Source organism: Neofelis nebulosa, chromosome 2 (assembly GCF_028018385.1).
Source record: "Neofelis nebulosa isolate mNeoNeb1 chromosome 2, mNeoNeb1.pri, whole genome shotgun sequence".
Classification (NCBI taxonomy): domain Eukaryota; kingdom Metazoa; phylum Chordata; class Mammalia; order Carnivora; family Felidae; genus Neofelis; species Neofelis nebulosa.
The window spans coordinates 203,302,817-203,317,270 of NC_080783.1; the positions used below are offsets into that span (position 1 = coordinate 203,302,817).

General features: G+C 55.3%; 1 protein-coding gene across 4 annotated transcripts in view; it reads right to left on the bottom strand.

The window, feature by feature from the left end:
• Positions 1–14,454, bottom strand: part of LDLRAP1 (low density lipoprotein receptor adaptor protein 1) — a 24,265-nt gene continuing 9,811 nt past the window's right edge. For 3 of the 4 annotated variants that reach the window (XM_058718576.1, XM_058718579.1, XM_058718578.1), the window contains exons 3-9: positions 13,912–14,024; positions 11,874–11,988; positions 6,306–6,378; positions 5,820–5,906; positions 5,144–5,274; positions 3,674–3,708; positions 1–2,071 (exon numbers count right to left, since the gene is read on the bottom strand). In XM_058718576.1, coding sequence (XP_058574559.1) covers positions 1,927–2,071; positions 3,674–3,708; positions 5,144–5,274; positions 5,820–5,906; positions 6,306–6,378; positions 11,874–11,988; positions 13,912–14,024 — 699 coding nt within the window. In that variant the 3' untranslated portion in view covers positions 1–1,926. The remainder of the gene's footprint in view (positions 2,072–3,673; positions 3,709–5,143; positions 5,275–5,819; positions 5,907–6,305; positions 6,379–11,873; positions 11,989–13,911; positions 14,025–14,454) is intronic. The other variant, XM_058718577.1, reaches the window with a different exon arrangement.

Genomic DNA, 14,454 nt, shown 5'->3' on the forward strand with positions numbered 1-14,454 from the left:
TTCAAAAAGAGAACCTTTATTACTTATTCTTTTCCTCATTAGAACAACTTTAACAGCAACACAAAGTAAAGCATAAGACTTATCTGCAGACACACTGGAGCATACCCAAAGGCTTATCAGCCAAAGACCACTGTGAAGGTCAAGTGTCAGTGTCTCTCTCTCTCTCTCTCTCTCTCTCTCTCTCTCTCTCTCTCTCACACACACACACACACACACACACACAAGCATGGCCTCTCTTGGGGCTCCCAGATACATACATACATACATACACACACACACACACACACACACACACACACAAGCATGGCCTCTCTTGGGGCTCCCAGATCCTCCTGCCAGGGACAGCTTGTCAGGCCCAACACGTGCTGCCGCGTAACAAATCCAGGGGCCAATACCAAGGAGGTCTGGGGTGGGCAGCAAGGTGCAAGAGCTGGGCAGGGAAAGAAATGACCCCATATTCTGATAGACTCTACAAACGCCACCCCACTCCTTGCCCAGGCCCTTCTGTCTTTGTGCTGATTCAAGTGCTTGGACAAGCAGATTCTGAGAAATGGTGTGTGTGTCTCCTGGGCTGGTGAAACCTGCTCGAACTGTGATCAGCGACTTGAACTTAGCAAAGCCAGGCCTGGGAGGCACCTCTGATGGGCGCCCCGAGGGGTGACGTGGGGGGGGGGGCGGGAGGGGGGAGGAAGGGAGACTGAGGACAGACTGCTGCTGACATGTCCCGACCCAGGGGTGAGAGTCAGGAAGAGGGTGACGCTTCCAGAGTTTGGTTTTGTTTCACCCTCCAAATTAGCATCAGTACTTCCATTAGCACGGAAGTCGGCAGCCAGACAGCTAGCAGGGCACGGAGGCTCAAGCCAGTTCTGTGTGGAAAGGCACCAGATGGTTTGTTATGAAACACATTTTGGTCAGAAAATAGCTGGGGTTTTTGGTTCCTGGGAGGACAACAAAACCAGAAAGGAGGTGCAAGCTGGGAGAAGGGAGGGTGAGAAGGCAACTTTGGCATGGGATCTGGTTCTAGTGTGCGCTCCACCCCTTCCACGTTTGGGGCCCATTTCCTTGCCTGTAAAACGGCGACCAGATAGTCCTGACCAAGTCTAGGTGTTGGGCTCCACGCACTGTCCCAGGGAGCATGGGGACTCGGGGCTCAGACAAAACAGGAGAGTGGGCACAAGCTCATCGACGGGGGGCAGGGCGGGGCGGGGGACGCCGACAGGGCAGTCACACAGAGATGATTTCCACTGTTGCAGTCAGACCCTGGGAACCTACGGGCAGCCAGACAGAAAGCTCTATGCCAACAGCACCATCGAGGAGCCCCCAGGGGCCACACCTGCCGTGTGTGCTTTAAAGTGCCAGCTACACGTTGTCTTTGGTCAGGGGCTGCCCCTCTGTCTCTCAGAGCCCGGGGGGGCCAGGGGCTCAGGCCCACACCTGCTGGGACCCCGGCACAAGACTCAGGGCTCCCCTGAAGCCACAGGGCCCTCCTGTGCTCAAAAATGACAGCTTTCTGTAAGGCGTGGGGATGCCTCCAGGGAAATTTGGGTCCTTAGAAAAAGAGAAGGGACAAGAAATGCTTTGGTCACCGTCCTGATACCCACAGCAGAGCAGAGCTTTCTCAGGACAGGGCAAAAAGCTGGTTAAAACACTGCTCTTGTGCCTGATGCAAAACTGGCTCCTGAGGTGAACCAGGAGTCGCTGAATAAATATTCAAGGCATCCTTCAGTTCTTAGGATAAGAGTGTGGCAAAAAAAAAAAAAAAAAAAAAACTTTTCCTTTCCCCCTGCTTGACCGGATGCGGCTTTGATTTGCAGGCCAACGGTGCTGCCAACCGGAAGAGGGTGGTTGGGGGCCCTGGAGCTGCCCCCCCCCCACCCCCGCCACAAGAGGCTTTGGTCTGTCACGTGTCCCGCCAGCCCCGGGACCTCAGAAGCTGAAGAGGTCATCCTGCTCGGCGCCGCTGCTGTCAGGCTTGTCCCAGTCGACAGGTGAGAGGCACTGGGCGTAATGGATGTCCTGTGCTGTCAATCCAGTGTCCAGGACCTGAGGGTTCGTCCGAGACTGGGCAAGCCTGGAAGGCAGAGCTGTGTGAGCCGAGGGTCCCCGAAGGGGCTGGCGGGGGCCTGAGCAGCCAGTCCAGGGTCAGAGTGAGAGGGCAGGGATGGGAGAAGGCCAGGACACCGGGCCCAGAAGGGAAACCCCAGGATGTCAGGAGAGGTGGAGCCTCTGACCAGAGTCTACCCTTGAGGGCTAATGGCTCAGAACACTGGAGGGCAGTGGCATTCCCGCCACGGAGAGAGGGGCTCCACACCCCCGGCTCCACCAGGAAAGGGCAGGGAAGGGCCGTGCTGGCGAGGTCAGTGAGGGGCATGTGCGGGACGGAGGCGGTTCAACTAGGAGACTACTGGCTAGAACTGTGTTCAATACAGTGCTGTTCAAAACACAGACTTAAAAAGGAAGAGAACCCAAACATCCAAAGAACAGGGGGGAGTTAAGTAAATTACGACTCAGGTCCTTAGAAGCACATGAGGGAGTAGTGAACAAATGAGGTGTCTACAAGGAGTTGTTAACAGCCTGGGGAAACACTCCTGGTATGTCAACGGTAGGTGAAAATCGGGATCCCCAAATGCAAATACCATGAGCTGATCAATGCCAAAAAAAAAAAAAAAAAAAAAAAAAAGAAAAAAGAAAAAAGAAAAAAGAAAAAGAAAAGTGTATATGTATAGGATTAGCGTGAATTAAGCCCAAAAGTCTGGGCTGTGGGATTATAGGATGGTGTTCTTTCCTGTTTAATGCTCTGCTGATTTTCGAAGTTGTTAATAAAGGGCACATGATACTTAAGTAATCTGGAAAAAGCGAACGGAAGATTTTCTTAAAATGAGGGGGTTGCAGTCAGTTAGTGAAGTTAGTGAAGCAGGGAGGACAGTGAAAAGAATGTCTTTGCCTCCACGAAAGGGCCAACCGTGCTGACCCCCCCCCCCCCAATCTTCCCTGGGCTGCGCCGAGGGGTATCTACCAGGCTCCAGCAGGAAGGGGCTGGGGAGGAAGCAGAGGGCTGCAGGGGGCTGCCCAGGGTCCCCAGGGAGACAGGGGGTCCTGACTGCCCAGGCCCAGTGCTCAGAACCCTGAGCTGCCCAGGCCTCTCTTCAGCCCAGCCTTCTCAGTGCCATGTCCCCAAGCTGAAGGTAGTCATGGCTACAAGGCGGGCCCCTGGGAAGATGGGGAAATGCCACCACCCTCGGGCAAGACCAAAATACCTCCTTGCTGTGCCTGACATCCCTCCTCTGTGTATCGCTCTACGGGCTTAATTAAGCATTGCCCCCTCCCTGCCCCTTTCCACAACTGCAGAACCTCTGGAGGGAACAAAGCCTGCAAAAAGCCAGGTTCTGAAGGCTACACCAGGTGCAGGGCGAGGAAATCAGCCTGAGCTGCGGAGTGTTCAGTTCAGCTCAGGCTGTGGTAGAGAAGCCACAAGGAACAGCTTTTGATTCAATAGCAGGAGCTTTTTAGCAGACACGGGCAACCCCGGATAGTGAGTTCCCCATCCCTGGAAGTATCCGAGTTGAGATTTTTGCTCTGGAGAAGATCAGAGTTCATGTTCTCAGACAGGCAAAGGACCCCGGAGAGCAGCCCACACCTCCTTCCCCAGCACGAGGAGCCCAGCTAACGTTACCTTGAAAATGCTTCATCCAGGCCGTCATCCAGCTCCTTGGGGAAAACAAAGCAGGAGATATGAACCCTCAGTGGGGGAACACATGCTCACAGCCAGGGTGTCCCAGCCCTGGATAAGCCACAGGGACTCTGGACACAAGCATAGGGGTCTGGCGGGTGCCTGGGGAAAGAGGCACAGGCAGACCCCCCACCTGGCGACTGCCGCAACCTGGGATGCGGAACAGGAAAAAGAGCACAATTGGGTGGGTACAATTCCCAGCTCTGCCACTAGTCGAGTGACACCTTGGGCAAGTCGCAGCTCCTCTTTGGGACTCAGCTTTTCCTTCCGTAAAATGAGTGGGTTGGATTGGATGAGGTCTATGGCTTTCAAGTTCCAAGAGCAAGAGGGTAGGGAAGACGGTGTTCTTGCTTTCATCCACTTCCAAGAGCCATGCCAGAATTCCAAGCTCATGAGGGATTAAATGATGGCAGGAATCCCAGAGCCTAGGTGGGAAAACACTGGCAAGGGCTCCCTGCAGCCTCCCTGAGTGGATGGGTGAGTGCCAAGGGTGGATCCCAGGCAACAGAGAACAGGTTCGCGGTGCCTACAGGTGGCCCCCAACAGGGACCAGGATATGAGTTTTCAAGTCTGCCAACATTCCAGATTCTTTAAAATTAAACAGACATGACAAAATAACGATTCTGCAATGGATTCTAGATGAGGAAAAGGACACAGGGAGGCGGTCGGGGGGGGGGGGGACACGTGGAGAAATGTGACTATGGCCTGTAGATTACGTAACAGTATCAGATTGATGTTAATGATTTTGATCACTGTAACGCAGTGATGTTAGATGCTGACATTTGGAGAATTTGGATGAAGGGTGAACAGGAATGTTTTGTACTATTTTTACAACTTTTTTGTAGTTCTAAAATTATTTTCAGACGAAAAAATTTTTTCACTTTTGATAAAAAAAAAACAACCCAGGTTCCTCTGGGAGACTCTGCAGGCAGGGGTCATCATCTTTATTGAAGGGATGAAAAAGTTGAGACACAGAGAGGTCAAGGGGCTTGCCTGGAGTCACAGAGCGAGTCAGAGGCCAACTGCTGACCGCCAGGCCTCAGACTCCTCCTTTAGATGGTGGGGCGGGGACGGGTGTCAGGAGCAAACTGTGCCCTCACCAAGAACAAGGGAGCCTTTAGCTGGTCCTGTGGTGGGCCGACTATGGACGCTCAGACCAAGAGGCTGGCCATTGTGAGGAGACAGCTGTGTTGGGAGCCACGCCTGCTGGGGAGGCAGCCCCGAGTTCAAAGGGGACATTGTTTGCCCCCCACCCTGGGCCTGGGCGCTGCTGGGCTGGGTCTGGCCCGCCCAGAGGACTGAAGTCATGCGTGCCAGGTCCCAGGTCCTGGAGCAGCCTTAGGCCTCAACCAGGATCAGGCTGAGGCTCGCTGTGAGATCCCTATGGGGTCCCCAGGCCACATGACCACTCACCCAGACAACGCTGCTATTGTTCAAGGCTTGAGGCCTCGGTGCCTCATCCATGTTAGTGGTATTAGCGCTGACTGTGGACAGCGGGGCCTTGGCCGTCTCTTCCAAGTCCAGCAGGTTCCCAGTGGCAACCACTATGAGGGGTCCAGTCAGGTGTGTCAGTGGGAGGAACCGCCTGTTTCCAAGCCCCATCTCCCAGCCCGATCCTGGAGCCTCCTGGGCTGTTGTGGTCTTGACTCCCTCCTCAGGCATGGCCTTCCCCGGCCTAACAAGCAGACCACCCAGAACCCCACCTGGGCACCTCCCGAAGCAGCTGGACGGTGAGAACCTCTACCCAACTAACATTTTAGGTTGAAACTTTTACATTCGCAACAGGTGTTAAGTTTTTTTTAAGCGATCACATAATAAGATGTTAAATGTATACAGAGAGATGTATACATACATTTATATAGCTGCACAGGAACATATTTGCAAGAACATGCACCAAAATGAGCAATCTTCCCTTCTAACAACATGTTCTAATTTATCTATAATGAACATGTATTATTTATTTAACAATAAAACACAAATAAAAAACCAAGGGTTTGCCCCAGCCCAGGAGGGAGGGGGGCCCTCAGGATGAAGGGCAGACCCAGAGACATGCAGCTGATTCTGGCCCCACCCCCTGCCCAGGACTCACAGCTCTTCAACGATGGGGTGTTGTCACGGAGGCCCCCACCCAGGACGTCCCCTCCTTCTTGGCTGGCTTTCTCCCTCTTCTCCTTCTCTGTGGGACCAAGGCACAGGGCGTTGGAGCCCCACTCCCAGCACTCGCTGGGCAGGGGAGGTCTGTGGCCACTCTCAGGGGGCAGGCATTAGATCTCCAGCAGAGAGGAGAGAAACTCTGTAGACTTAATCCTCACAATCACCCTGGGGGCGGGGTGGGGGGGGGTGGGGGGGGGAGAGCTGTTCCCATTTCTTCACAGGGGGAACAGGGACTCACAGAGGTGAAGGGACCTGTCCAAAGTCACCAACCAGGCAGCTGATGAAGTGGAGAGTCAGGCCTGGACTCCAGGGACTTTACCACCCACCCCACCCCCTCCCCCCCTCCCGCCAACTCCTCTCTACTCTGTCAGCTTCCCCAGCTCCACCCCCACCCACCACAGTGTCCCTGAACAAGGCTCACCTTCCTTGGACACCTGCCAAAACTCAAAGGCAACTTTGAAGGCCTGGGCTACTGTGAGGGTGACAGCCTGGGCCTGAAAAACAGGAAGCGGGGTGGGGGAGGAGTACAGGTCAGGCAGGTAACAGCAAGTGAGAAATGTACGCCCGGAGGCTGAGGGTCCGCTCCTTCAAGGCTCTGAACTTCCAGACAGGCAAAAGCAGAGTCCTGGCCCCGCCCAGGTCACCAAAGCAGCCTGGGGTGTAATGAGGCCAGAACCACTCCAGGCAGCTGGGGGCCCCAGGTTCAGCACCTGTAGCCCAGCCACGGCTCCCACCTCTATTCCATTCCCAACCTTTGCAATGACTGCTCACCTCCACCTTTTCCCCTTCCCTTTGGGCTTCCCTATATTCAATTAACTAGGAGGCTTACTTCCTCCAAGAGCCCTCCCTAATTACCTGAGGACTTCACACAGAAACTGAGTCCTTGAAATTAGAGAACAGAAAAGCCAGAACTGGAAAGGGCCCAGTCACTGCCTGAATGAGCCACAGTCAGAAGCAAAGGTTACACTCTGGTTAGCCCTATGCTGGGTTGGAGGGACTTACAACTGGATCCCAAAAAAGGGAGGAGGAGGCTTGTACATTGCGTGACAGGAGCAAAATGTCAATGTGTACCTGTGTCAGGGTACCAAAACCATTCAGCGCCATATACCTGTAAGAGGGGGCCACATCTTGGCCTTTCACCCCTGAGGAACTCCCATCCACCCCTTCGAACCCGACTCAGACGTCACCAGGTCTCTCAGGTCACCAGCACTGGTGCCCCACAGCTCCACCTACCTTTCTCTGGCATCATGCATATGGAAGTGTCACCAGTTCACATGCCTGTGTCACCCTATCTGGGCCGCTGCCCAAGGGCAAGAATCTAGTCTAAACACCCCTGATCCCCAGAGCAGGCCAAAGCCCTCCAGAGGTGCAATAGGCTGGCTGCACTCCATCTGCCCAAGGGGCAGGCCTCCTGAGGCCTCGCTTGGCCAGGACCTGCCCCAGCCCGCATTCATCTCAGCCCCTTCCTCTCTCTGCTTCCAGTTCAGGGTTAATCACAGTCTGGCTTCTGGGAGCGGGAGTCCCAGAGCTCCGCTGTAGCCGGAAGCGGCATCTAGTTTCTGTCTGACAGCCTGGGCCTAGGGAAGAAAGCACCAGATTCTTTCAAGTGCACAAGTTCAGGCCTAACCAGTCTCAGACCCACTCTCATACCATCCACCAGACAACTTGGTTTAATTGAGAAATGAAGCTGTGGCTACTGCCTTCAAAACGCTTTTTTTTTTTTTTAAATTTAAAATCCTTAAACAAGCTGACTGATCCATGCCAATTAAACTTCACGAAGTATAAAATCTCATTTGAATGTCTCCGTCATTTACATTTTTGATGGAAGTACTGGCGCTTTATGGCAAAAACCTAAATATGGTAATTAAGTATGAAACTCTTCACAGCTGTTTACAATTTAAGCTGTCACGTCTGAATCAAGTTTAATAGACCCAGTTACCATTGAGAATTGCCCATGAACTAAAAATATGGGCTGATTAGCAGCCAGAGTCAAATCACTATACACCCAGGAAAGGGCTGGTCACCTAAGGTGGCAGGGAGATGGAAACACCCCGATTTTTGCCTCCAGGATATCTGCGGGCACAAACCTGATACTGTTTTTGCATAAATCAACTTGTTCATTTGCATACATCCCCGCCCTTTTGCCCCGAAATCCTGAGCTGTAAGTAAACCAAATATAACCCGAGATGCACATGTGTGCAGGTGGCTGCAAGCCCAGGCTGGGCAGGGACTGGGAGCAGGGTGGGCCCGGCTCTCTGGGGCAGCATTACAAGAAAGGACTGCTAGGGCCTGCCCACCCCCCAACCCCCGGGAGGCCTGCCTTCCCTCACTCCACCGGCTGCGAGCCCAGCCCTCCTCAGAATGCCTCTGGCCTGTGGCGTTCTTCTCACCAGGACTGGGTTCTAACACCCAGTGTTTCATGTCCCTGTCTCGTTCCCAGTAACCAGGCTGTTAGCTTCTTCAAGGGGCCAGGTCTATCTAGCTCAGGACCCCCCAGGATCCCAGATCCTAGCTTGGTACTCCCACCAAGTCGGGCCACGTGTCCCTTATGGCCCTGCTGCCCCAGAAGCATAAATCCTGCACAAAAGGATTACCCGAGGAATGCCAGTGCCCACGTGAGGGAGAGCAGCTCTGCCCCCCGCCTGCTCGGGGTAGAATCAGGGGGTGTCACCTTGCTTGCTGTCAGTCCACCTGCACTGTATTCCTGGGTCCCCCACTGAAGCCCTAACCCCACCTTCACTTCAGAACCCAGAGGCAGGCTGCAGTGCTGGCCGAGGCCTCCCAGCTGGGCAGATGGAAACATTTCCTTGTAGAGAAACTCATCCTGGCCGTGCCTAACAGCAGTCACCGGGAGAGGGAGGCCTGGTGGCATGCCGCCCGAGCTAAGCTGAACCGGTGGGTGACCCAGAAAGGAACCCCTTCCCCCGACCCCGGGTGGCCACAGCTTCTCACTCATGCAGGCAGCCAGTCGAGAAAGAGTGGGGAGGTGGAGACTGTGGGCCGCCGGCCAAAAGCAATGAGGGCTATGTCAGCATCCAAATTCAAGTTCCCCCTGGCGGGCTGCCTCTGCTTTGCCACACCCCAGCTCCAGTGACATGGAAGTCCTCACCCACCAATCCTACCATTTAATTCTGCACCTGTCTTTGCACATGCTGCTTCCTGTGCCGGGGTGCACGCGGCCTTTCACCACCCTGACCCCCCTTCTCTTGGCCGGCAAACTCCCACTCATTCCTCAGCTCTCAAAGCTCGATTCAAAATGTCTCCTGCTCTGGGAAGTCTTAGGGACCTCCAGTGAGACTTAAGAACCTCCACCCTAGAGCCACGCCCCCCAGTTACTGAATCCTGGCTCTTCCCCCGAAACCATCTTGTTGGTGTCTCCATGGCCGATCCCCTGGGGCCCCAGTGCCCACCACAGGGCTCAGCCCCGGGCCAGGCAGCAGTGCCGTCTGTGGAGTGACAAGTGACACTTGTCAGCAGGTGGGCTGCAGAACCTGAGGCCCTCGTTTCACCTCTGCCTCCTTCTCAGATGTGTCCACTAAGCCCTGAGAATCTCAGCATTTCCAACGTGGCCAGGCTCCTGCCAGCTTGCGCTCGGCTGGGGCCTTAGGAGGGGCACAAGAACACCGCGTCTGCATCAGGTGGCCCGTACACTGCCCTGGGCTGGGCGGGCTGAGGGGCTTCCCCGAGGCTCCCTGAAGGGGGAAGGCCAGCTGGGGAAGGATGGGTACGCTGTGATCGAGCCAGTCAGCCCCTGGCACAGAGGACAACATGCCGGGAAAAGTGAAGAGCCTGGGCCCAGGCGGCCCGCAGGAGCTGTTCCCTCTGCCGGGTCAGGGCGCTGTTGTCAGCACCAAGCAGCGGGTAGGCTGTTTTCCTCAATAACCGGCCTCTTGGCCTGGGGCAGGGTGATTTTGTTCAGGCCTGTCTAAAGTCCTCTGGCCCGAGGGCAGGCCTCCCTTGAGCCACTGGGCCAGCATCCGCTTTCTTTTGCCTCCGACCTTCCCTTCCCAGAGGAAGCCTCTGCAGCTCAGAGCCCCTCCGCACCAGGGTCCACATTCTGCAGCAGTGGCCGTGGGCCAGCTGCCCCAGCCCAGCGCCTGCTCTGGTCAGTGGAGAGGAAGAGACAAACAATGGAGACGTAATGAGCCTGTATTTTTAAGTCAGTGTGGCCTCATAAGAGACAAAGCCAAGAGTCACTGTGACAACAAGGCTGTCATGGGAGAAGCCACTGTAGCTCAGGGACCTGGGGCATCACGAGGCCTCAGGTGAGTGTCTGGCGACACTGAGTCTGCAGGAAAGAAACAAGGTGCACACAAGAAAGGGGCCTTTCAGAACAATCCTGGAGGTCACTGAGGTGACCTCTTCATTCTGCTGATGGGCGGGCAGCCCACAGAAGGGCAGGGTCTTATCCACAGTCACACAGCACATCAGCCAGGATCAGACCCCTAATCGGTCTCGTCCCATAGTGCTCCCTACACGAGACCTGTGAATCACAGCCCCAAAAGATGTCCATGTCTAATCCCTGGAACCTCTGAGTGCTACCTGGCACCACAAAAGGGACTTTACAGGTGTGACTGAGTGGAGGATTTTGAGATGGAGGGGGATTATCCTGGATTCCCTAGAGGGCCCAATCGCAAGGGGCCTTGTAAGAGGGAGGCAGGAGGGTCAGAGCTAGAAACGGCAATGTGACAGTGGAAGCAGGAGGGAGACTGGAAGGGGCTTCACCGCTGGCTCTCAGGTTGGAGAAGGGGCCCGGAACCAAGGAATGGTGGCCTCTAGAGACTAAAAAAGGCAAGGAAGTGTGTTCTTCCCTAGAGCCTCCAAAAGGAACACAACCCTGCCGACCCACTTAAGACTTCTGACCTCCAGAACTGTAGCAGAATAAATCCAGGTTGTTTTAAACCACTAAGTTTGTGATTTCTCACAACAGCAATAGGAAACTAATACTATATCTCAAGCAGGCCCTGATGCAGAGCAGGAAGCCTGAGGGGCACTTAAAGACTGTGATGTCCTTGACGAGTCCTGGATGAGAGGGGTAGGGGAGAGGATCCCGTCTCCTTGGCTCCAAGGACCACTGGGCATGGGGACTGGGGCTCTGGACTCTGTACACAGAGGTCAACGGAGGCCAACACTCAACGAGTAAATGTCAGGAACCTCCTCACAGAGCAGATGCTCAGACCTCAGGGGCCTCCAAAACGAAAGCCCCAACACCAAAGGTGGACACAGCCTGGCTGCTTGTCCCAAAGTTCAAGACAAATGCCCAGAGACCACCGAGGCCCCGCCCATCTCAGCCGGACACGGCCGGGGAGTAGCCTGGAAACTGGGGCAGGGAGCTCGTGGCTCCTCACGGTCGCGCCGGGAGGGGAAGAACATGGGTTTGAACCCTCATCTGCCCAGCTGGTTGTGTCATCTTCAGCAACAGCTGACCTCTGTGAGTCTGCTTCCTCATTAAAGATAAAAACAATAAAGACAGTAACAGCCGCCACCTCACAGAGGGTTAAACAAAAAGATCCCTTAAAGCCTACCACTGAAAGAGACACATCGTAGATGCGAAAAACAGCCATTTCCCTCCCCACTCTGGCTACAGCAAGCCAGGTCCCTCTGCCATTCCCGGGACCCTCTGATCACCATTCCCCAAGGACTAATTCCTATAAGACCCTGCACCCCCAGACCATACTACAGACCGCCCCCCACCCAAATCTCAAATCCAATCACTCATGTTACAGAGAGGAAGGCGCCAGGGCACTCACTGGGGCCACGGGCCTGTCACCACCCACAGGCCAGGCTGACCGCCTAGGGCAGCCCACTCTGACAGGGCTGTGGCCTTACTCAGTGCTCTCAGCATCGTCTTGGGGTCCCCGGGGATTTCACACTTCCTGTTAAGTGATGCCATCTTTGGGTCCTGCCTCCCCTACCACACAGAGCCCCCAAGGGCAGAGCTGCCAAGGCAAAGCTAAAGCCTGCCTAGGCCCAGCCTCTCCGCACTGACCATTTTCCGCTTGGTGCAGAGGAAGGCATGGCACTCGAGATTCTCGTTGTGCTGGCTCTGTGCGATGTACGCAAACACTTTGTCGTGCATCTTGTCTGCTGTGCAGTAGGAGATCCTGAAAGGCAAGTGGGAAGTGTCACCAAATCCCGGCATGGGGCCTGACCACATCTGGGATGCCCCATAGGGCATCTCCCCTGAGTCCCCCAGAGCCTGCTATCCCACTCCCTGAAGGTAAAACTCAGGAGATGTGGCCTTGACCTCTGGGCCTGGCATTCTGGGCCATTGATGGCATCGGGGGGCGGGGGGGGGTACCCAGGCTAGGCAGGAAGGAGCAGAAGGAAAGACTGAGGGCACCTCCCCCCGCCGCCCCCCACTGAGCCACACCTCAAAATGGTAATAGCTAAGCCCTTCTTTCTAGATATCACTTCATTTAATTCTCAGAGCTGCCCGAGATGGGCTCCATTATTATTCCCACTTTTCAGATGAGAAAACTGAAGCTTACGGTCTCAGACCACCAAGCTAGTGGCAGAGCTGAGATATGCATTCACCTGAGGATTCCAGAGGCTGGAATCCTTCAGGGCTTGGGCTGACTAGACAGGGAAGGGGAAGCTGGACACTTCCCTGCCCACTGATGCCCTGCACCAGGCCTCCTCTCCTGCCCAGAGGTCGGAGGAGTTCTAGGTCCTCTCTCCCAGGGTGACTGAGACTGCTGGCAAATTCTCCCGGAGCTGTGAGTAGCATGAGGGTGAGTGAAGACGGCCAGACCAGGAGCCCCATTGGGTCCAGGAGGAACACAGAGCAGCTCCCTCCTCTTGGAAAACCTGCCCTCCCACCACCCCCCCCCCCACCCCCAGTCTGCTGCCTCCCTGCTGGCTGCTCATCCTGAGAATCTCAATCTGAGAGGAACTGGCAGCCCAGAGGTGGGACAGGAGCTCAGCAGACTCTTTCCCCAGTGTGGCCCCAGCTTTAATCAGACATGGACATGGGGATCAGCACCATTAAGACCCCCAGGCCAGCAGCTCCCTCTTCTTTATCTCAGGGGATCAAGCTTCCTGCCACCTCCCCTGGGAGGCCTTCCCAGGTTTCCTCAGACAGGCCCCTTCTTCTCTGCTCTCTTGGGAAACACTCTAATCTCCTATTTCTTCCCCTCCATTCCCTCCTTGAGGGCAGAGGCTGAGGCCTCCCCTGGTTAAAGGAGGCAAGCAGAGTCAGAACGGTGAGAGGAAGACACCAGCCAGAAACTCTAAAGCCACACCCTCCAACACACGCCCACCCTCAACGCCCCCAACACTGCTTATGCTCCAGCGGATGGAACCACCTGCTTGGAGACAAAGCAAGAGGGTGGAGGAATGCCTGGCAGCTGGGTGCCTGCCGGACAGAGCTCCAGCCTCGGTGCTCCCAGCTCAGCTACTACCTCACCGTGGGGCCCTGGGCAATTCCCTGGGCCTCAGCTTCTCCATCTATAAAATGGACTGTCCCTTCCAGGGCTGAAATCCTACAACTGATCAGCCAAGAGAGGGAGTGGGAAGAGCTTGAGGTTCCAAGGGCTAGGCTCTGTCTCCTTGAGAATGGCCACCCCCCCTGCCCCCATACCATTTATACTCTGGCCTTGGACTCTGCCTTGAGGCCTCCCTGAATGCCTGGCCAGATGTCCAGAGCTGAGCTGCTATATTCACAGCGGAAGGAGAAGGCAGCGACTCCGCAGCCCTCTGCTCCAAGCCTGACTCAGCAGCATGCTTGCGGAAGGGGAGTGGGGAGGAGGGTCCTGGCCCTGACTAGGCCTCAGCTGCCTGCTGCAACCAGCAATAATGACAGCAGCAGCTGCCTTTTAACCAAGCACCCACTGTGAGCCAGGGGCTGTGTACTCAGCACTTCCTAACAGCACTGGGAGGTGGGATCTGGCTCCTCCCCCACATACACACAAGGAAACTGAGGCTCCAAGTTCACCCAGACAGGAAGTGCTGGTGCATGGATGCAGGAAGGGCACCCCACCCACCGCCCCAAGGCACAGAGCGAGGGTGGCCAATGCTGAGCATACCTGTAAATGGACACGTTCTCAATGAGCTGGTTGGTGATGTTGTCGGTCAGGATAATCCCCCGTGGTGACACCTTGAGAGTCACTTTCTGCAGCTTCTTCCCGCTGGCCTTTGCCTTGGGGCAGACATGGGTCAGAGAAGCCTGCCTGCCTCACTTCGGAGCTGCTCTTATGGGCTACACCTAGCTGGTCTAAGTCCCAGACCTGAGGCCCGTGTGAGGTCTCAGAGACAGCAGACAAACCGGGGAAGACATTAGTCAACAATGCTCTCTTCTACTAAACACAGGGACAACTGCTGTTCATTAAGTACCCACTGTCTGCCAGACACTGGAACTTGAGTCATCTTATAGGCAACAGAGCTCCCCGCCGAGGAGGAAATAAATGAACTCAGAGAGGTCAAGGGACCTGCCCAAGGACATACAGCTAGGAGGGACTTCAGGCTCTGAGTGCTGAGTGGGCTATCTCAACCCAGCAGGATCACTCCTGGGGACTCTCCACTCTACCCACTGCACCTGTGAGGGTCTGAGCTGAGGGGTCTGAGACCAC